Source organism: Rhizomucor pusillus, assembly GCF_041956525.1.
Source record: "Rhizomucor pusillus strain CBS 183.67 unplaced genomic scaffold VTP01scaffold_10, whole genome shotgun sequence".
NCBI lineage: Eukaryota > Fungi > Mucoromycota > Mucoromycetes > Mucorales > Lichtheimiaceae > Rhizomucor > Rhizomucor pusillus.
The window spans coordinates 1,025,942-1,047,488 of NW_027192152.1; the positions used below are offsets into that span (position 1 = coordinate 1,025,942).

The 21,547-nt window shown below is 44.4% G+C and overlaps 11 protein-coding genes across 11 annotated transcripts; 5 read left to right on the top strand and 6 right to left on the bottom strand.

Moving 5' to 3' along the window:
* Positions 1-291: 291 nt before the first annotated feature.
* VTP01DRAFT_1420 (uncharacterized protein) lies at positions 292-1,900 on the bottom strand (the record flags this gene model as incomplete). The annotated part of the gene is made up of 5 exons (XM_069379769.1): positions 292-395; positions 464-548; positions 628-951; positions 1,132-1,239; positions 1,325-1,900. The coding sequence occupies 5 exons, from the start codon at positions 1,898-1,900 to the stop codon at positions 292-294; spliced, it is 1,197 nt and encodes a 398-aa protein (XP_069238828.1).
* Positions 1,901-3,511: 1,611 nt separating this feature from the next.
* On the top strand, positions 3,512-4,692 carry VTP01DRAFT_1421 (uncharacterized protein; the record flags this gene model as incomplete). The annotated part of the gene is made up of 2 exons (XM_069379770.1): positions 3,512-4,440; positions 4,506-4,692. 2 exons carry the CDS (start codon positions 3,512-3,514, stop codon positions 4,690-4,692), a joined length of 1,116 nt encoding a protein of 371 aa, XP_069238829.1.
* A 1,918-nt stretch (positions 4,693-6,610) lies between these two features.
* VTP01DRAFT_1422 (uncharacterized protein) lies at positions 6,611-7,861 on the bottom strand (the record flags this gene model as incomplete). The annotated part of the gene is made up of 4 exons (XM_069379771.1): positions 6,611-6,900; positions 6,957-7,322; positions 7,374-7,502; positions 7,774-7,861. 4 exons carry the CDS (start codon positions 7,859-7,861, stop codon positions 6,611-6,613), a joined length of 873 nt encoding a protein of 290 aa, XP_069238830.1.
* Positions 7,862-7,909: 48 nt separating this feature from the next.
* VTP01DRAFT_1423 (uncharacterized protein) lies at positions 7,910-8,472 on the bottom strand (the record flags this gene model as incomplete). Its single annotated transcript, XM_069379772.1, has 2 exons — positions 7,910-8,276; positions 8,387-8,472. 2 exons carry the CDS (start codon positions 8,470-8,472, stop codon positions 7,910-7,912), a joined length of 453 nt encoding a protein of 150 aa, XP_069238831.1.
* A 1,064-nt stretch (positions 8,473-9,536) lies between these two features.
* On the top strand, positions 9,537-11,139 carry VTP01DRAFT_1424 (uncharacterized protein; the record flags this gene model as incomplete). The annotated part of the gene is made up of 5 exons (XM_069379773.1): positions 9,537-9,672; positions 9,739-9,875; positions 9,943-10,352; positions 10,432-10,738; positions 10,795-11,139. The coding sequence occupies 5 exons, from the start codon at positions 9,537-9,539 to the stop codon at positions 11,137-11,139; spliced, it is 1,335 nt and encodes a 444-aa protein (XP_069238832.1).
* Positions 11,140-11,322: 183 nt separating this feature from the next.
* VTP01DRAFT_1425 (uncharacterized protein) lies at positions 11,323-12,397 on the top strand (the record flags this gene model as incomplete). The annotated part of the gene is made up of 5 exons (XM_069379774.1): positions 11,323-11,439; positions 11,519-11,593; positions 11,650-11,781; positions 11,834-11,969; positions 12,033-12,397. 5 exons carry the CDS (start codon positions 11,323-11,325, stop codon positions 12,395-12,397), a joined length of 825 nt encoding a protein of 274 aa, XP_069238833.1.
* Positions 12,398-12,421: 24 nt separating this feature from the next.
* Positions 12,422-14,768, bottom strand: VTP01DRAFT_1426 (uncharacterized protein; the record flags this gene model as incomplete). The annotated part of the gene is made up of 14 exons (XM_069379775.1): positions 12,422-12,644; positions 12,708-12,791; positions 12,848-12,960; positions 13,019-13,211; positions 13,271-13,338; positions 13,400-13,540; positions 13,611-13,748; positions 13,819-13,878; positions 13,941-14,126; positions 14,177-14,246; positions 14,307-14,379; positions 14,442-14,487; positions 14,541-14,633; positions 14,697-14,768. 14 exons carry the CDS (start codon positions 14,766-14,768, stop codon positions 12,422-12,424), a joined length of 1,560 nt encoding a protein of 519 aa, XP_069238834.1.
* Positions 14,769-14,876: 108 nt separating this feature from the next.
* On the bottom strand, positions 14,877-16,026 carry VTP01DRAFT_1427 (uncharacterized protein; the record flags this gene model as incomplete). The annotated part of the gene is made up of 7 exons (XM_069379776.1): positions 14,877-15,092; positions 15,153-15,279; positions 15,345-15,444; positions 15,509-15,608; positions 15,663-15,791; positions 15,850-15,949; positions 16,004-16,026. 7 exons carry the CDS (start codon positions 16,024-16,026, stop codon positions 14,877-14,879), a joined length of 795 nt encoding a protein of 264 aa, XP_069238835.1.
* Positions 16,027-16,482: 456 nt separating this feature from the next.
* Positions 16,483-18,131, top strand: VTP01DRAFT_1428 (uncharacterized protein; the record flags this gene model as incomplete). The annotated part of the gene is made up of 4 exons (XM_069379777.1): positions 16,483-16,598; positions 16,681-16,719; positions 16,805-16,951; positions 17,030-18,131. The coding sequence occupies 4 exons, from the start codon at positions 16,483-16,485 to the stop codon at positions 18,129-18,131; spliced, it is 1,404 nt and encodes a 467-aa protein (XP_069238836.1).
* Positions 18,132-18,762: 631 nt separating this feature from the next.
* Positions 18,763-19,397, top strand: VTP01DRAFT_1429 (uncharacterized protein; the record flags this gene model as incomplete). The annotated part of the gene is made up of 4 exons (XM_069379778.1): positions 18,763-18,898; positions 18,961-19,064; positions 19,129-19,335; positions 19,392-19,397. 4 exons carry the CDS (start codon positions 18,763-18,765, stop codon positions 19,395-19,397), a joined length of 453 nt encoding a protein of 150 aa, XP_069238837.1.
* Positions 19,398-19,599: 202 nt separating this feature from the next.
* VTP01DRAFT_1430 (uncharacterized protein) lies at positions 19,600-21,215 on the bottom strand (the record flags this gene model as incomplete). Its single annotated transcript, XM_069379780.1, has 3 exons — positions 19,600-20,679; positions 20,737-20,906; positions 20,972-21,215. The coding sequence occupies 3 exons, from the start codon at positions 21,213-21,215 to the stop codon at positions 19,600-19,602; spliced, it is 1,494 nt and encodes a 497-aa protein (XP_069238838.1).
* Between the last annotated feature and the right edge of the window lie 332 nt (positions 21,216-21,547).

Below are 21,547 nucleotides of genomic sequence, written 5' to 3' on the forward strand. Positions count from 1 at the left end.
AGACGCGGCGGGACGCGTCCATTCAAAAAAGGACGACGCGACTTGCACAAAGTCAAATGCGGGGGCGGGAACGGCAGCACTTTTCAAGACACTTTTAATTGCTCTCAAGAATGCATACAGAATTGCCATATATTAAGATGTTAGATGCTACTAGAAGAAATTAAATACACATGAGGAGTATGACTGTACTATGCTAAATGAAGGAGGAACGAGGAAACAAATGAAGGGAAAAAAGAACGAACCAAATTAAAGGAAAAGGAAAGAACAATGAACAAGGTGTATATGGGGTTGTTACTGAATGTCGTTCATGGCGATGGCCAGGGCAGCCATGCATTTGTGAGCTCGATCCAGGTAAAGATAATCAGGTTGCGATGGGACGGAATGCTTTTTTAGATCTTTAGAGGGAAAAAATAGATTAAGATCTATGTCTCGGATATGCGGTATTTTTCTCCTTTTTGCATACCTTTGAGCAAGAGACAGTATCTTGTGATTCGTTGGATGGGTGCAATGGCATAATCAGCATACAACAGCTTATTCATTTGTTTTTCCTGTAGATGCAAAAGCTTATGCATGAGCCACCACCACCGGCGCTTTGCGTTTAAGCTAAGAGATAAATTCGTCGTTTACCTGCATGAGCTGTCGGCATACAATGTTTGCGTTTGCTTTCTTGGTAGCGCATCGCTGAGCCTTTGCGAAATTGGCGGCGTAGGAGATGTAGATATCGAATCGGTTGAGATATTCGCAAAAGACTTTGCCAACGCCACAGCTGCAGCAGTTGCGGCACGAATGGTTGCTTTCGATGGCATGCACAGTTTCGTGTAACCTCCGGAGAATGGCACTTGATAAGGCAATAAGTTCTGGAATGTACGCAAAGATTGTTTCGACGTCCTTAATGTTGACTAGCGGTCTAGGCTGTGCAGTAGCTGCTTCTTTGAGTGGATCCATGAACATCTGTAAGGAGGTTTAATGTACGTATTAATACGCAGAGTTAAACTAAATATTATTATTAATCTTTTACAAGCTCTTGCGCACACACACACACACACACACACACACACACACTAAATCATCTCTGCTTGCTTGCGTTTATGTGTATGTGCGCATTAGAGCTCTCCGTGGATTATCCCTCACCTCTTTGATAATTGTCAAGTGATCAAGATACGTTTCTTCTGTGGAGATCATTTCCGTCATTATAAAACGAGACAATTGCGCCGAGCGAAGTGACTGTTTTGCATAGGGCTAAAAATACATGGAGAAGCCAAAGAAAGGATTAGATATATTTTAAAGAAGGGTAGGGTTTGCCCGTGAGAAGCGGTGTACGAACCTTCTCTGATGATGATTCTAGCAAGTATGAGTTGAACGTTTTAGTCCAAATTGTTCGGCCCTGCAACTCCTTTGCTTTGTTGTTATCGCCTGAGGAGAACCATCGCTTGAATTTGAATGAAGAGCTGTCTAGCAATATCAGGCTGTGTCTTTTAATAGCAGACGGAGGTTTGCTGAGTAAAGTCGCGGTTGAAGGTGCTACGGGCTTTTCTCGCAAGGTGCTACTTCGGCCACCGTGCTGCTTCTGCTGCTGCTTCGTCGGTTTCGGCTGTTGCTGCTGCTGCCGTTGGCCATTATGTTTGCTGGAGGAGTTGCTGCCGTGGTGCGAGCCGAAGAGGTTGCTATCTAGCACTGAAAGTGATCGACGAATCGGATGCTGCCGCTGTTGTCGTGAAGATGGAGGTTGTGTTGGTGCACTGACTCTGGCACGAAGAGGATGTCGACGCTGCTCAGTAGTAGTGGAAACCGCAGGTTCGAATTCAATTGGTTTGGATTCAGAGAAGAAGCTGTTGATACATTCAGTTGCCCAGTTACGTGCTTCGATTACTTCAAAGGATGGCTGTATATATGGCGGCATGCGGGCGGCGATGAAAGGATTACAAAAAAGAAGGAAGATGCAAGGAGAAGAAGCGAGATTTGCATTTTTTGTAGCACCCTTTTTTTCAATCGCGCGCAGATTTGACACAACACAAAATCGACATCATTCTTTTCCGTTTTTCTCGTGCGTTCGGACCACCTTTTCTTTTTTTTTTTTTGCTAGACGCTTCTGTACGAGCGCCAATCCGCAGAATAAGATTCATGGCTTTGCTTTGCTTTGCTTTTCCCTTGAAAACCTAAATGATGTTATTTCACATTGCAAGATTCTGGCTGCTCACTTGGCATACCCTCTCTCCCTCTCCAGGGGTGGTGGAAACTATTCTCTTTTCAGGTCAGATTACGACCAAACTATCTCACTTGGAGTCGACTCCGCAAATGAACCTGTAAGATTCACGAGCATCGATGTGAGCCTAAAAGACGACAATCCATTGCAATCCCGAGATTTTTTCCTGCATCCGTTATCAGCCGTCTTTTCAATGCACGGTTGGCGTCTCTTGGCTTAAAATAAACAATTCGTCGCTTCTTTCTCTTTTACTAGCACCATAGCGTTGCTGCAGCCGAGTTGAGACGCGTGAAATGACGCAATCCTTTTCCATTACACCCTTGTCGTGTACAGTCATGGTTAGTCGTTACCTATTTCATCGGTTAGTCATCGGAAGCGGTGTAATGTATGAAAACGGAAGTGATTCCAGAAGAATTTTTCGGTTTGTGTAGCATAGTGGAAGAACTAGTTAATTTCGATTCCGTAAAGTTTGCACAAATACATGATCAAGATCAACTGGGTATGATTGTTATTCAACCCCGTAGTTTGATCGCTCCTTAACCGTAGCCAGGTGTACTATTCTACGAGTAATAATGACGGGTTCAATTGGATGATCGGCTGCTGCTGCAAAGAATTTATCTTCTGGGCTTCGGACTTGTATAATCGATCCCTTTAGAAACAAAGAACGCGGGGCGGAGTACTTGCTTTGTTCTTTTGGGTATGTAAACCTGAAATCTTTGCCAGAGTCGCACATGAATCTCGTGCGTCAAACAACAGTCTAAAGACATGTAGAGATCTGCAACTGTTGTGTCAATAAATCCCCTGTCTGGGCTTTGCCGTTCTCTGTGCCTTCTCCCCTCGAATTTGCACCTGTATGTGACACAGCATACGGCGCGAACCAGTCGGCAGAGATCTTTTAGATCATGTCCTCCCCGGCCCAATGTTTCGGGACATGTTCCTTCTTACTCTTTTTCAGAACAATGTCCGGGACTACACCGCTCTGCATTGTATCAGATGCTAAAAGTCAATCTAAGCAAAGCCGAGCCCGTGCCAACCTGTTACAAGACAGGGTGCAGCCAACAGTCAGGCGTCGCACGATATGCTGTGTGTGCTCTTCCAAGTCAAATTTTAAACAGAATCGCAGAGCTTCAATCTAGTAGGATGCAATCTGTATGAAGGAAAAAAAGGTTTCCTCGCGAGCGATGCAAACATTCAACGTTGCAGCAAGTTGCAGTGCATAATCACTCTTATTATTTCTTTTTTTGGATGGAAGCTAAAAATTCTGGCTTTGTGGTTTCAGAACCAGGAACAGCAACAAACAACGAAACCATGCATGCTCTACTTCGGATATCTCGACCGCTCGTTTCACAGCGCACATATTCCACCGCAGTCAAAGTCCTCGGCATAGAGACGTCATGCGACGACACTTCTGCTGCCATTGTATCCTCCAATCGCGAGATCCTGTCTCAAGTTGTCCATGGCCAGAAAGATCTCCATGAACCAATGGGAGGGATCGTCCCGACACTTGCGAGTCTCGGCCATTCACAGCACCTGCCAGGTGTAATCACTCGTACACTCGAAGAAGCCAACCTATCTATCAATGAAATCGATGCAATAGCTGTCACACGCGGTCCTGGGCTTCCCCCATGCCTACCAGTTGGATTGAATGCAGCAAAGGCGCTCGCTGCAGTCACCAAGAAGCCTCTTATTGGAGTACATCACATGGAAGCGCATGCGCTGACAGCACGTTTAACGAATCCAGTTGAATTTCCATTCATGACATTGTTGATATCGGGTGGACATACGTTGCTGTTGACAGCGAATGGATTGGGAGATTACACTGAGCTTGGAACGAGTCTGGACAACGCTGTAGGCGAGGCTATCGACAAAACAGCTCGCTTACTAGGTCTAGAGTGGGCACAGCAGGGCGGTCCAGGAGCAGCGCTGGAGCGCGCTGCAGCTCAAGGTGATCCTGAGCGCTTTGCATCCCGTCTCCCTATGCCGATGCTGCAACGTAACAAGTCTGTGATCAAGTTTAGCTTCTCCGGACTCAAGACCATGGTGGCCAGACTTGTGGAAACTGAGAAGCTCTCGAGTCCTCAGGATATCAACGATGTTGCTGCAGCTTTCCAAATGGTGTGCATACGCCACATTGAGCAAAAACTGAGACTCGCACTGGATCAGGAAGTGCCGAATAAGCCATTGACTGCTCTAGTTGTGAGCGGCGGTGTCGCCAGCAACAAGTTCTTTCGATCAAGGTATTGATTTCGCTTATTGTGGAAAAAACGTTACAATATATCTTATATATTTGTCTTCGTTGAAGATTGGAAACAGTAGCAGCATCGTATGGACTACCTCTTGTATGTCCACCTCCCGCTCTTTGCACCGACAATGGAGTCATGATTGCCTGGACAGGATTAGAACGGTTCCAAGCTGGATTAATAGATGACTATACAATCACGTCGCTTCCGAAATGGCCACTTGAGTCGCTCAAGCACTCAAAAATCTAAAGAATGGAGGATACCAGGTCATGTGCTTCGACACCAATGGCCCCTACCAACTATTTTCTCGGATTATCAACAAACTCACCCTCAAAGTTCCAAGCGAAGTATCATATGCCTAATTGTCATGTCTGACACCGGATGCTGTTCTTGCGGCTGGCGCGGAAGGATGACAATAGATGCAATTGTAAATGTCAAATAACTTCATATACCGGAGCAAAGAATGGAAGCCTCTGTAAAGCTTAAAATAGCATCTAATACTAAGTACCTTAGATTTCAGTAAAATAGAAAGCATCATTGTAAACTGTTGCCGTTTTAGCTGTAAAGTCGTTGATGAAATGATGATGTCCAAACCCAATTAAATACTTGTCAGTCCTCACCAGATGCTGAGCACCGGTTTATACAGTATACTATTTAGCTGCGTAGCATCATCGTCTAATCAAACCAGCGTAGAGCCGGGAGTGTTCGTCTACCTGTTGCGGAAGTCAATAAATAATCATTGTACACCGCAACGCTTTTAAACGAGTTGATTTTTTCTCAATCATTACTGGCGGTCATGCATCCAAACCACGCAGAAACTGAAGGCATATAAATATACGGTCGTCGTAAAGAGGAAAATACAAACTGTGCCCTACCCGAGAATCGGTTCTTCGACCGACAAAATGGACGCATCTACGAGGAACGTCAACGAATTTGACGCCTTCGAGACTTTGCTACCATGTAACTACTTCAATTTTCCGTATTAAATGATACCTTTGAACTGTCCCATGTCATAAAATTTGCCCAGCTTTCATATGATACCAAAGACAGGCCCAAACGCGGAAACGTTACCACAAGCTCATGAAAACAAAAAAATAAACAGCCAGGCTTTGCAACGAGGCTGGCCACCAGACTTGCAGGGGGGATCCACTGGCCTCATTCATCGCGAGAAAGGTGGCGAAGGGGCAAGGGGACGAAAGTCCCAATTTTTTTAACACCTCATTGCCTTGACTCAACAATGTCAAGAGCAGTTGCCATAATTTTAACTTTTTTAGGAAGGAATAAACATAAGTCGGGTAAACCTCTTCTAGTCTTAAAGGCTGTTTTCCATCCTGCTTATCGATCATGCCTGCGAGCGACAACTTGACAGAGTCCAGCGTCGCAGCAGCCTTTTTCTTTCCAGTCAGAGCCGGTTCTGTGTCGAGTATGAGAGCTATAATAATTATCACACTTGAAGCGTAGGCTTCTACAAGTTTACGGACGCGTTCTCTTGGAGCCTTGTCAAAGATTCTTGCAACAGCTCACTTTCATATTGCAACTCGTTGAGAGCCAGGCTCTTCCGGTCAAATATACTCTCTTTACTGCGCAACCTGCTTGTTCACGTTGATTTTAATATATATATCTATTAGTCTCTTCCATCACCGTAAAGCCTTTGAGCACTGCTGGTTTTCTTTTTTCTTTTCCTGAGCATCGCCTCTGTCAAATTCCTTGGGGAGGGCGGTATCACATGACCATGAAAAAATTTTGGTTCTTGTCCTACCGATCCAAATTCACTCCTTCACTTTTATTATTCATAGTTAAATGTATGGCTTTGATGCAAGATTCTGTTTCTTCAGCTTTCAAGGAATTTGTACGTACTCGTTGCACCTCTGTACGACCATTATGCGCCGACTTGTCGTGCAACGTGCACGGACTCCAGCCAACGAGAATTCAAACACCGTCTGTTATGCAGAGAAAATAAACTTGCAAGGTCTGAGCTCCCTAAATTGCTGGCTTTGTTGACGCAAAAATAAGCCAAGTAGTACGACTTTTCTTCTTTCATGATGTCATTCAGGTTGAGATTGCCTCGTACATATATCGGACGAGCGTGCTAAATGGAGCAGCCACTAGCGGAAACCTCAGGAAAGGGATGAATAGTCAGCTATGCAGTTCCAAACCTGCTATTTAGTTACTCTTGTAGAACACTATCAGACTGGGTATTTTCGTAATAGTACAGGTAAGGATAAGGGATATAAAGGATAAAATATTCAATCCGTTTTTCTTGATCATTGTAGAAAATGCTATCCGAAGGTCTATCCATGGTTAGGATGGTTCCAAAGTCACCATGCCTATCGTTCCAATGTCGGGATGATGCCGGCTGTCTGTAGGACCTGAATGACTCCAGCAAATGCAAATATGTATGCGGCGACATTGAAATAAAAGGTTCATGGTTCATCATACCATAGACGATTCCAATGTCTTACGAAGGCGTTCCAATGATTATAATAAACTGCACAAATTCTATGTACAGATACCATGATATGTAAAATTATACGGCATCGGTACAGTTCGATTTCCTTCAGTGAACTTGTTAAAATCCTGGAACGTGATATCGTATGGATCGATCAGGCCAATGGATACGGCGATATCGTAGCTCTCGCGATCAAGAATCAGACAATTGTAGTACATGGATAGAGTTGTGCAGAACTCTCGAGATCTTCCTGGATCCTGACCTGGGGATGGAAACCTCGAACAATCTTCGGAAGTTTTTGGCGTCATTGCGTTCAGCGGGAGGAAGGACACCCCGTTCATATTGTCTTCTTCATCAGCATAACCCAGGACATCAAGGACCAGATTTCCCACTCGCATCTGGATACCGGCGTACTGTAGATCCTTCAAACCTGGAAGTTTAAAGATTTAGCGCCTAGCATCGTACTGCTTTTCACGGAAACCGAACCAGCCACGTGTATAGCGGATACTCCCTCCGATCGTATTCGTGACCGTCTCGTTCAGATCATATGCGTGCTGCGAGATCCAATACTCCTTATTGGCACATTCTGCCATGAACAGATCCAGCTGGCCTATTAAATCGAAGTAAAATTTCAATGCAATATTCGAGTACTCTTGCTTCCCGAGGGCCACGTGAAGATTGCATAAAGCCATCACGAAAAAGGAAGATTGGCACTCTCAAAGAGAACTTCGATGACATACTTCTTCAGTTGTTCATAAATATTGCGATGAGGCACATTGATATCCCGACTACGAAGTTCTTGTAAGTAGTGGTAATACTTCATATCATGCGCGCCATCATATAACGTTTTGTCCATCGTCTTTTTTTTATGTCCATGAAACACCGTTCATAGTTCGAGGTGGGACCTGCATACACCAGGACGTCGCGGCCATCGAATACCATATCATAGCATCTCAGGACTAGACACATGTTTGAATGACTTAACGTGCGTTTCGTCCCCGATTCGGCATTTCTGATTTAAATAAGCACGGTATTCACGGGAAGATAATTTTGACGGACTGTTGAAAAGATTGGGATAGTCGGTTGGGAGACTACCGCGGCCGACCATGCGAGGCCGAGAGTCACTCGACGCTGCGCTACTTGCGTCGTCGTTTTCGGGTTCCTGTTGTTACTACGTATGGTTGTTGCGTGATCTCGGTTTCCAGGCTCGGGGTACAGACTGCAAGCATTGCAAACGGTATCGCCATTTGGACCTCGTCGCCACAATGGAGGCGTCATAGCGCCGCAGTCTGCGCAGACGGTGGTAGAAGCTTCAGGCGAGATATCATTGCGCTCTTCCTCTGGCTCCTCGAATGTCTCTATCGTAAGTTGTGCACTTGACGCACTAGCGGATGACATTCGAGATTGATGGCGACAGATACCGATAAAGAGAGTCGTTCAGCGGGAAAATGAGTTCGTCCTACTAGTTGATTATTCGTTCTATGTCGGGGGAACCCAGGCAGCCCTGCTGCGATCTGATCATACTGATCAAAAATGAGGTGTCGATGGGTATCAGGTTCTGCCGCGAGATCAGACTGCATGACGCTGCATATGAGAGAGTCTTGGTCCTTGCTACGTCAGATATAACACTGTCAACGTTGATCAGGGCCAAAATCACAGCCAGGTGTTTAGGGGATGGCGTCCAGGAATTCAAGGATTAGTTTCCAAGAGAAGTCAATGATTATGATAATTTCATTCTAGCACTGCATAAAGGATCCGCTTAGAATTCCTCGAGGATAGCATCTTCTTGGATTAATTATCTCTTCATCCTTTAATCAAGGATAAATGACCCAAGGGTATTAGGTGTTCCGTTATACAATGCACATCGATTGCATATATAAATGTTTATCATAATATTTAGAGAAACAATGGCACTCCTTGAAATCATGTGCAATCTATGAAATACGGGCACATTAACGTCATACCGAGTGGCAGTGAAATGTGAACAATGATTGTCCTTTAGGATCTGTAATGATACGTTAGTTACGAGACTACAGGGAATTATCTAACATCGAAATCCTTGCCAAAGTAACTATATGTATTTGTTCCTACATCTTTTCGTGGTTCTCTCGCTCAAAATGGGCTTGTAATTTCGATATCGATAAGCAACGTATAAAGTTGATAACTGTCGGGTTGCATGTTATCATTATTCTTCTTTCTTGCTTGGTAAGCTGGATATATTCGCCCTCTTCTGTTGGCTGATCTATCTCCTTTTCACCGTTATGGCAATATATAGCATTATCCTTTTGGAGAAAAGATTTCATACAATGAAGAACAAGCACATTAAGCGATTCATGGAGTTGAATTACAATATGCTGTTGGTACCTGACGTGATGAAACAATACGCTCAGGTACAAGCTTTTCTGCAGTAATTACCATATACTCTTTTTCTGTTTGCTTTCCTATTCTAAACGATGCAGTTTTGGATTTTGCTACGAGCAAGACATGACGATATATAAAAGATCCGTTAGCAGAGCCAGGAACCTGGATTGACAGAACTCCATTAGATTTCTTGTGAAACAATGCGGTCGGGATGGCAACGGATTTTGTTATCCCCGCGTGAAATGTTATCTTTCCTTTTCCTTCAAAAAGTGGCCTTGGCAGCATGGACGAACACGGGCATGAGCATGGTGCTGTAGGACATTCCCACAATCTTGACCCGTCTGTGTTTGAGTCAAGCGCAGCAACCGATGAGCCTATTGGATTCATCATGGCCCTGCACATTACCTTTATGGTTATTGGTGTGTAAAAGATCTTTGCCACTCCCCAGTGTGTATGTTTAACTAACCATACGCGCATCCAACTAGCTTTTGGCTTTGTATTTCCGATAGGCATGGTACTTGGCTTAGCGAGGAACCGATGGCATGTTCCTGTACAGATATTTGGCACGGCCTTGTTTGTCGTCGGTTACTTTTTGGCGCACGCACACGGTGGTCGCAATTATGTAAGAATAAGAGAAATCTGTATGATGCATTAACAAAAAATTTAACACTGATGTATTATTTTTGCAGGAACCACACATTGCACATCGCTGGTTCGCAGATATCCTCATCTGGACACTTGTATCGCAATTCATTCTCGGTCTATACTTGAAATTGCACCTGGAGCGGGGCATCCACGGACGTATCCGACCTTTCCTAGTTCCTGTACACAAAGTTCTTGGCGCACTGTTACCGGTGATTGGATACGTACAAATCGTACTAGGCGTTATCGCTAGTGTTGGATTCTGCTACGGCGATCACACCGGCCAGTGTTTGGCACACTTTATCATGGGTTCGTCGTTCGTAGCATACGGTATCCTGCTACTTTTGTCCTTGCGTGTGGGTGCACCTTGGCTCTTGAGACGTGGAAAAAGTCAGGAATGGTACGATAGCCTGGTTATCACGCTCTGGGGTATTGTCAATACTTTTACGGAACACAGGTAAATCGTTTTACTTACTGAAAATGAATCGTATGGGTATACTAAACTATGTCGTCGTCGTCGTCGTTTCATTGACCAGATGGGGCCAACCATGGAATCACGGCGATTATCAGCATACCTCCATGGGTATTATTTGGTGGATAGCTGGTCTAGTCGGACTAGTCCTCAGCAGAAATGGAAGGAGAAGCGTGATACCATCAATTCTAATCATGTTAACTGCGGTTGCGTTCCAAGGCCACGCCCAGCATGTAGCTAACAGTGCTCAGATCCATTCTTACTTTGGATACATGCTGATGGCCGGTGGTCTAAGTCGTATCATTGAAATCTGCTTCGTTTGGAAAGAAGGTGATTTCATAATTTCACCCTGGCAGTATATCCCACCTCTGGTATGCGAGAGAACTTGTTGGAAATTGTCCATTGTAACTTATGTAAATGCTTGTAGACATTGATACTCTCCGGTATGCTGTTTATGGGCGCGACAGAGGAACAGCTCAACTATCTGAACGTTTCCGGCATCGATATCAGTTCGTACAGCAACGTCTTACTGTCATTTGGCTTCGTTGTCTTTTTATTTTCCTTTGCACTGATCTATCTGTGGGAGAAGCTTACCAAATACGATCCTTCTGCGGCTGCCAAGATGCCAGCCAATGGAGATTACTCTGAGCTTCCTTTGACGGGAGGTCATAATGACACCATACACGATGCCGGACCCGATTTTCTCGACGACGACGAAGAGGATGCCATGGAACTCAAAAACCGAGCACACCCCAATGGCAATCATCTCTAAGTCGCCAGTTATTTTGTATTCTATTCATGTTAAACATTGCATTTTCAACATTGCTGGCGCCTTTTCGTTATTCAAAATTAATGTCATGATTCCCTCGCAATTAATAAAGATTTGTAGTTATTTGCTGTTCTTCTTCTCCGCCGCTTGCCGTCGCCGCTGCTGCCTACAGATCTTTTCAAATTGATGACCGATGTGCGTCCAAAGCCCGTATGCATCACAGCCTTGAAACAAAAGCTGGGCGAGAGTGTTTTGACGATTGAAAAATTGGAAACCCTCATCAAGGAGACAGGTCCTTCCAATGTAAGCTTTTTTCTCTCGCCGATGGCGCTTTGCGCACGCTTGTCAATTTAGAGTCACTAACCTTACCTCCCTTTTCTAGGTTTCCGACGAGCTGCAGGATCCAGAATACGTCGAACGGCTCAAGAAGAAACTGAAAAAATTGGAAAGAAAAAAGGTATATGCCAAAAAAGTGTCTCAAACGGACCCTTCCTTAATAAGTGTAACATGCAGAGATGGAGACAGCGACGAAAGTTCAACCTGGAAAAAAAGCTTGCCGAACAAGAGGAGAGAAGACAGCGCTTACACAAAGAAATCGATCAATGGAGACAAGAAAAACTCTTGCAGGAGAAAGAAAGGCACAAGGTAACCAACGATATCGCTATACCAGTTCCAGGGTACTCAACTAGTCATTTAGCAACAAGAACTTGAAAAGCGACTTGAAGAACAAAAGAAACGTGATACTCACAAATCTCGGATCAGAGAACTTGAAAGACTCGTGGATCGATTGACAGAACTGAGACGCATTCGACGGAAACGACTTGAAGCTCAAGGTGAAATATCGTGTTTTTGCAATCTCGCCTCTCCTTTCCTTTTTCTCATCATTTTTCTTTTAGGCCATTTCTTTCCCGAAGAAGGAAACGAATTCTTTGAAAAAGTCAAGGCTTGGCACGAAAAACCATCTGCAGAGCAAACCTTGCAAGAGGATGACAATGAACAAAGCGACAGTGACAGAACACTGTATGTACATCCAGAGGACAAGTGGCAGCGTTTGCCCCTGGATGAATCAGCGTATGGATACTGGTGTCAAGGAATTCAAAGCGCACAAAATCTGCTACGGATACGCAAGCAGTGGGATTATTACATTGTAGATAATAATGAAAACAACAATACCCGATTTTCCTTGCTTGGAAAAGTGCCGCCAACATGGGTCACACCGTCGCCACCCGCAAATTGGGTCTGGGCAACCTACCTCGATTAAAAGTAGGAAATGGAATATGTGCCTTTATTCTGAAAATGCGTCATGCAATCGCCACAAGTCCTCCTTGGTTTCGAGATAGTCTGCTTGCGTGAAACCTTCCGAATATTCCGTCAGTTGACGCAAAGGAGCATTCTCAAATTGCTTGATGACTTGGAGGAGCTCCGGCCTTAATTCCGGTCCAGTGTACATCCTCGTCAAAAGAGGGATAGACTGAACAGCTTCCAAAGCAGGCCTCAGTTGCGATGATCTATACACACACTCTTTATCAGACTAACTGATGGAGGCCTTTTTCCACTATTTATGCACTTACAAGAGTCCATCAGCACCGACAGCAGGCGTGAAAAATTTTGGATATGAGCTTGGCAATGGATAAGGAATATTGTCCAACAATCGCCTTTAAATATGTTAGATGTCAGGGATATCAAAAAATAAACTATGTCGTTATCTTACGGTTCCGCTCTCGGAAACTTGTGATAAAGAGCTTGGACATAGTTGAATAAAGCGTGGCCCGTTGCACGTGGCAATCCGCGAACGACGACATCCTCCACAAACGCATCAGAAACCTATCTGATGGCGTAAGTAACTTACAATGGAGAATTGAACTCAAATACAAACACGTACATGCTTGTCGGGATGCGACTTTGTCAAATCAAGCAATGGCACCAGATTATTCTTGAATTGCTCCAAGGTTGCTTCAAAACCTTGCCGCAAAACCGGCAAAGGTGACGAGATAGACAATCCAGCAATTGCCGTGCTTTCCTGGCTAGTCATTTTGCCTGCAAGGTCAGCCATTGAGACTGCATTATTCTTGATTCTATTTACATGCCAATGTCAGGTAGTCATTCAAATAGATTTGGTGTTTAAGCATTTTACCTAAAACTGAGTGAAACAGTCTCTATCGCTGCAGAGATTATCGCACTTGTATGGTACATCAGATTACACTGTATGGAGAAGGTTAGCAGCCATCGAATAAATCTGAAATGAAAAACCAAGATACTTTACGTTTGGCAAAATGTAAGGGGATAATTCAGAGGAACGTAAGCTGAGAGGAGACGGTGTGTACAGAGGTATGTACAGTGTGGAAAGATCGGACAAACGAGCCATACTAATGCCGCGATTTACAGCTATCACTTGTCGTGCTCTCTAGAAATAAAAGCAGGATTTAAGAAAAGATTCTACACGAAATATCTCCATCAAGAAATATATACACTACCTCCTTGTTTGGCAATTTTGAAGATTGCAATCCATACAGGATGATAGGTGTCTTTGGGTATTCTTCCTTGATGTCTCTCAGTAAGCCTTCGGTAAATCCACCGAATGCATCATCAATGTCAGCGAATATTTGGAAGCCCTTTGACGATAAGCAATTGATTTAGAAAGAGGTGAGATTCCCCGTATTTTGCATACAGTTCTCCAAGTACCTGTAGGTTATCACACTCTTCAGCAAAGAAACGAAAGTTATCGTCAAAAGTTTCTGTCTCCTAGTTTACGACAACAATCCGTTAGCAGCTTCGGCTGGCTTGGTGGTTATCACAAAAAGCACCTTTTCAAAATCCTTGTACGATTGTCTCCCGACAGGATAAGCGTCAAAAGGCATGATTGAGTCAACCGCGTGGTGCGTCATGATCTGATTCATGGAACGAGGATGGTAGAAGATTCTGTTGTAGTCTGACCAGTTTTGAACGGTCGTATCAAGGTCGTAAGAAGCGTCAATATCCATGGCGTTCTCCTAGATTCAAATCAGTATCATTGCTAACTTTTCATTTTCCATAATATTACACTATCTAGACTTTGCTGATATGCGTTCATTGCGTTTGGTTCGGAAACGACAGTGTCGACACCTTGATCCCTTTCAATAGGTCGTGAATATAAACCGACCATCAACATACAGAATGGTCCCCCAGCTTACCATGCAATGTTTTTGCTGGTATCTCGTGTATCTGAGAACAGTGAATTATACTTTTGCAGCGATCCGAACGCCCCTGCATAGCTATTAGTGGCTGTCATGGAAGCAAAGATCAAAAATACTACAGGAGAAACCAACCTTTCAAGTCGTAGACCAGTACGCGAGGAGTATACGTTTCTATGCCCTACGATCTGGAACTTAGAGTCTGCCATATCCGAGAACCAGTTTGGGATTTACAGTTGGAGTCATTCCAGCTCGGTACAGCACATCGTGATCGAGATCTTTAGGTTTACTGTCGTTGTCGCCCGATCCATAACTGAAATATTCTTCCTAAAAACTGAGGTTCAATGCACCGACCCGAGATCGCGAAACTGATCTATACACCCATCGCACCTGTGTATTCCAAAAGTGGGTGCCAACATAGTTGGCAGTCTGGCCTAGCTGGAGTGTCAACACCTCACGCATTATTCAAGTGAAAAAAGGTAAGATTCTTGTGTCACCACCGATCTTGCTTTCAATTCAGCATTTCTTTTTTGCAAGTCGTCTGACAGGTATGTACATGTTATGGATATGTTATCTATGTCGACTTTTCTTTCTTGCCAAAGCAGTTTCTGTTGGATTGTACTGAGAGCTATAAGTGTATTCTGATGTGTCTCGTGACCGTGTTTCTTCTTCTTCACCCAGTAGCTGCTTTGCCCGTGATCGTTCGGCTACTTCTCGTGCAAGTCGTTGTCGTCTTAGCTCTTCAATAGATTTGGAGGAAGATGAGGAGGAAGTCTTTGTCTTTTTCTAAGAAAAACTTGAGGTTCAGAGACGTAACCAATATCAGGCATGAGTTGCTGAACATACTTTGGACCTTTTGCTTTCTTTTTCGTGTGCATATCGCCGCTCTTTCTTTAGTTGCTCGCGATCGTCCAGCTCTTTCCGAATACTGTGCAATGGGTCTTCATTGTACTCTATTGCCTTGCGCTTGCGTCTGAAAATGCGTTCTTCGTGTTGGTAACGAAATTTCATCTTGTACTTTTTTTCCGATATAGTTACCTATGCTTATCTTTATCGTCATGTTTTGATTTAAATCGAGTTCCTTTACTTCCCTCGCCAAAGCGATCATACTCTGCTTTGCTGTACCACGGAACCTGATCTGTGGTAAATAAAAGAAAGGTAAGCGTCACACATTTATTATCAGGGGGAAGATCAGTACCCACCTTTGACGCCCTTATCGAGATACATAGTTAACTGCCGCTCCAATTTCTCATCCTTTGCCTTCTTCTCTGCTATGTATTCCTCATTTTGGGTATCTCTATTCTACAGCAACGTAAATATCAACACTCTAGGTGAAAGTATCTCCAATTATATCACCTTTTCTATATCTTCGAATAGATTGACATGTTTTGGCGCTTCAGATCGCACGAGATTGCTGCTTGCTCCTTCCAGCTCCAGCCTCGATCGTGCTCTTTCTCTCAAGAGATTGAGTCGTGCTTCGCTCTCCTGTTTTTGTTCACAGCGTTAAAAGCCGAATTCAGTAATCTACAATCAAATCACATACCGCCTGCGCTGCTCGCTTCGCTTTTGCCTCTTCTTCCTCGCGAGCCTTGGCCTCATCGCGCTTAACTTTTTCGATATTCTTTTTGTTGTAGACGTGCCAACTACATTGAACGTTAGCATATGGAACTGGACTGGATGGGGTTAATGACGTGAACCTTTTATGCGGCAGGATATTCATTTGGGCTTAAAAAGTGACAAAGACGGGAGTGGGGAGGGGAGTGGCGGCATTTTCGGGGCATCCCGTCAATTTTGGATCTATTCCCCTTCCTGCGAACAGCGAGAAACCATCATCTGTTTGAGTGCATATGTACTCTTGAAGGGCAAAGTTGCACGATTGTGTTGGTACTTGCAGTTACTGTTATCTCTGCCATCAAAAGCTACTGGAAACGTATCCGGAGCTTATTGCTTTCTGTCGAGTAAAGCATCTATCACACTTGAAACGTTGGATCATGCACGGCAATCTGCATCTCCTGCTCATTTTTTTCCTTTGCTCTCGGGAAGGTTACCATAAAAGAGCTAGATAGCGCCATTGGCTCAACAACGCGTGCATCTCCTGAAAGAATATAATGGCCATTTATTCCTTTCTCTTCCTCCTTTCTGTTTATCACTTTACATCGCCGTTTCAAAAGCTCCAATGCTTCATACTTTTCAGGCTATAGACTTTTCAGCGCCTGAAGGAGCACACCAGCGATCGCGGTCTATGCCGCTGCAAATGACGGCCAGCGCGATCAGGAAAACAAACAAGAGGACGTATGTGTAATAAAATTTCCGTTGTGTTCTGCAGCCTGCGTTGTCAAACAGCTCCTAATACTGCTTGGTGTTCATATAACAGGCATAGATCTAGCCCCTTAAGTGACCCCTACAAGTTTGCGTAAGTGTATTTCACTAGCAGCAGAATCACCACCAAAAAAATCGTATGATTGAGTGTTTATACCTATTCTGTATGCATCACGCAGCTCTCCCGCTATCCAAAGGCGAGAACGCAAGGTCTCGCAGAGCAGCAATGGTTTCAGCTTGGAAACAAACCGTCTGTTTGGTGCTACCCAGCTCCGTGAACAAGTCTTTTGCTACAGTCAGAGCGCTCGAGGAGGCAGTGCAGCAGCGTGAGTAATACATATCCAAGAAGGGTTACTGTCTTTCTTGATGCAGGCTAGATCTTAACGTTGTATATCTTTACATAGTTGCGACTTTGACATAGTATGCAAAATGGAACGTGGGTTTTTCCTAGTTGACGGCAGATGGACGTGCTATCGACGCAATTATTTCCAGCTATCATGCTCTTTACTCCTGAAAAATTTTGCAACACACCACACAGATTTCCATGTTAACAAAGATGGAAGCGCATGTGCAGTGAAAGGATTTTACTTTCGTTTAAAGGCACGACTGCACAGTCGAGCTGATCAACCTATCAAGCTTATCCAATTGACACCCAAAAGAGACAAGGGGCCACAGCTAGAAACTCCTCTACTGCCAGTCCAACCTAATTTGGGTCCAGCCTGGATGAATTCAATGCTGACAGCATCAAGTGACGCAGCACTTGGCAGATCTGCAACCTTCGACCGCATCCAGTTTAAACAGGCAACTGCAAACAATGGCAAGAAACGGGCTTCCCAGCAATACTATGTGCTCGTCGTCGAACTGCTTGGTCTTATCGATGGCAACAATGGTGAAGAATATATCACGTTGGCTTCTTGCGAGAGCGAACCGCTTGTTGTGCGAGGCAGAAGCCCTGGACACTATGCAGAGTATGATAATAGCAAGAATATAATCACGAGCTCGATAGGTGATGTGAACGATACTCCTGCTTGGCAGCTCAGCAACAACAACAATAACAACAACAACTGTCAACCAGCTCTCCCGTTGCCACCCCCGTCGCTGCTAAACTACGGTGGCAGCCCGCAACACGCTCGTTCCGTCAGCTACAATGACGGATATTACTGGCTGCACCGCCAAGACTGGCAGTATCCTTACCCGTCAAATTCTTCTCCAAAGTCGACGCCTGGACTCCTCTGGTCTCCCCACGAACGTGACGATTCTGCAGCTACAGGGTTCATAACTTGTGCTTCAGTCAGCTCTCTACCAGACAACAGCAACGACCAAACCCAATCATATTTCTGGCCCGAACCGTGGAGTCATGCTGGCGCTTCTTTCTCCAGCTCGCAAGCAGAGCAGCCATATTTTGCTTCCTCGACCTCTTCGACTGGAAACACTGATTCTTCTGCAACAGCCATCACAACTATCGCCAGTAGGATACCAGCCATCTCATCCAGAAGCAGCTCATAACTGTAAAGACAATGTACTCAACGGATTTATATTACCATACGTATGATGTATTGACTTGATTATTCATTATTTTTCTTGTGTAAACCGTTATAAAGAGAACGGAATTGTATTTGTCGCCCTTAAGCATGCAGTGTAAAAAGAACGTTTAGTGGGATTCTAAGCAACTCACAATAGTTATTTCTCTATGTAGAGTGCATTCATTGCTGGAGTCAGTATTGATAGGAGGAAACGTACACAAGTAGGGCTTGGCTAAGGTTTTGCGCTTAATCTAAGCCGTATCTTATGATGATATCATCATCGTAGATACATATTCCATTTCAATGCTGCGCCAAAAATTGTACCATATACTAGGAATGAGATACCTTAGCAACAAGATGTCTTAGATAATAATCAAATGAAATATTGTTTGTGGATGGTTAACTTTCAATCGATTGCTTACCGCAGCGCTGTCCCAAAACGGGCGAAATTGTCGTTCTACCATTAGTGCCGCTGGGCACACCTGCTGCGGCTTGCAAAATCGTGACCGGTCCAACGTCATTCATAAAGATTTGTGCAGGAGCAGCTCGGTCCCCCTTTTTTCTTCCTTTTCCATAACCGATCAGAACAACATGCCCAAGAACAAGGGAAAGGTATGCAGCGTAGTATGGTTACCGAACTAGATCGTTTGGCATACTCATTCCGGCAACAGGGTGGTAAAAACCGACGAAGAGGAAAGAACGAGAACGAAGGCGTCAAGCGTGAATTGATCTTCAAAGAAGAAGGCCAAGGTACTTTCTTTTGTGCATTTCCTATTGAGATCTTGGAATTGACCCGCTTTTGTTTTGCTTAGAATACGCTCAGGTTACAAAGATGTTGGGTAATGGTCGCCTGGAAGCACAATGTTTCGATGGTGTAAAACGTCTTGCCCACATTCGTGGTAAACTGCGAAAGAAGGTAACAAGCTAGAGAATTAGAGAGAGAAAAATGTAGACAATGAATACTGATGATTGTTGCAAAGGTCTGGATCAACCAAGGCGATATCATCTTACTGTCATTACGAGAATACCAAGATGAAAAGGCCGATGTTTTGCTGAAATACAACCCGGATGAAGCACGAAGCTTAAAACAAGCCGGCGAGTTACCAGACACCACCAAGATCAACGAAGTTGAGACCTTTGGCGGTGAGGAAGAGGACGAAATTGAATTCGAGTTTGACATCGATGAGGTTCGTATTGAAACTCGACGCTCTGTTACTGCCCAGTTGCTAACGACAACTTGTAGATTTAAAACTTTCTCCTGGATCATCGTATTTTTTGGATGCAAGCAAAAAAACCAGAAAAACCAGCAAAACCCAATAAAAATACGGCCATAGACCGAAAATTTTGGTGTTCGCACAAAAACGCATATATTTCGTCCTGATTGTGTCTAGAAAGGGAGCGTTGGTTGGATATTTACAAATAATAGGAAACGAGGCGGGCAGTTGACGGTTTTACATCTTCAAGTTTCTCTGCACCCATTCTTTACTCTGCATTTGCACCAGACGAGACAGCGCTCTCTGGAAAGCAAATGCTTCCTCCTGACCTGAAAACAGCGGTGAAGAAACGTCGGTGACCTTGAGGTCGTCCATCATGAGCCGCATCTCGTCATCAATTTGGCTCGTGTCTTCGTTTGCGTTGAAGATATTCATAAAGTCATCTTCGGCGCTGGCAATCAGAGTGATGTGGGATTCATAAATGGCATCGATAAAAGTAATAAAGCGACGAGCCATCACGCGATGTTTCATAGTCATCTTGGGGATATCGGTAATGATTATAGTGTGGAATCGCTTTACGATTTCGAGGTAGTCTGCAGCGCTGAGCGGTTTGTCGCATACATCCGAAAACTTGACTCTAGCTACTCCGTCAGCTTGCTCGGGAATAGTCAAGGATCGTTCTAAAAAGTCTATCTTCATCGGCGTCATTGGTTTTCCAGCCGTCAGTTGCCGAGTAATCACATCAATACTTTGTCTTGTGTGGTCGTTCAAAGGATAAAAGTACACCTGAGTCATTTCTCGCTCCATCTTGCGGTAATCTGTGCCAGAGTCGAGCGAGAGGACATGACAGCGCTCCATAAGTAAATCAATGCAAGGAAGGAACGATGCACGTTGGATGCCGTTCTTGTATAGTTCTGTGGGATGGCGATTCGATGTAGTAACTAGTACAACGCCTCGATCAAAGAGCTCCGTAAACAATTTGCGCAAAATCATGGCATCCGCGATATCCGTTACTTGGAACTCATCAAAGCACAGAACGTATGCGTCGCGTACAAGATCATCCGCGATAGGACCCAAAGGGTTGGGTATTACGGGTTGTTTGGTCTTAATTTGGTGAATGCGTGCATGGATGTCTAGCATGAATGCATGGAAATGGACACGTCGCTTCCGTTGGATAGATAGCGTATCGAAAAACAAATCCATCACCATCGTTTTACCGGTGCCCACGTCGCCGTAAACGTAAATAGATTTCGGTGCATTGACTTTTGGTCTGGATGCACTGGCATTGCTACCACCTCCAAACCATCTTGATATTTTCTATAGTCCCCTGAGTATTCCGAATCAAATGAAATTCGGCGAGATAGCAATCCTTACTGATCCAAAGCTGGTTTGACTAGATGTTTCGGTTAACGTCGGTGCTGGAGGAGAGTAGTCTTTGAGTTCTTGCCACAGCCGATCCAGTTCTTTGATAATCGCTCGCTGGTGAGGGTCGACCCTGAAAGCTCCAGTGCTGGCTAGTTCGTCGTACCTGACGATTGGCGACACTGGACACCAGGTTAGAGAATGCTAATACTGAAATCTCAACTTGTGTGCCAAACTATGTTCGTACCTAGACTTTGGGAATCAGACCGAGGAGTTGCTTGTGTTTCCTGGGTTTCTTGAATCCGTTGTGTTGCTACAGTCGATTGAGCCCGTTTACCGGCGGTCTCAATCGCAACGGCTCGGCAAGGCACTCGAGGAGATCTCGAGACATTGGACGTAAATGTTGCATGGATCAGTTTGTTGTGACCTAGTCTGCTAATTACTCGGCAGTGGGCAACTCTTCGAGTTACAGCTACTGTGTTTCGTAACATGAGACGAGAGACAAGGAGTGCGGCACTGCAGCGGTAGTTGTTTTATCCGGGGGTGGGTTTCTGCCTTTCAAATTTAATCAAGCCTGCGACAGCTAGTGTTCATTAAAAGAGTAGTATGGAGTTTAGCAGCGTGTCAATTAACTGGTCTTTCCAGTTGAAGGCATCCTGGACCTGATAACTGGAGGGAGTGTGTCAGTTTTGTTCAACGTCTTATAACTAAGCTATCGGAAGACTCTATAAATCATGCTCTGTTGCTGCTGATTGAATTTCTTCCAAGATGTATATGCGAGCCAAAGCTTCCATTAGATAGATATACAAATGCTTAGCAATAG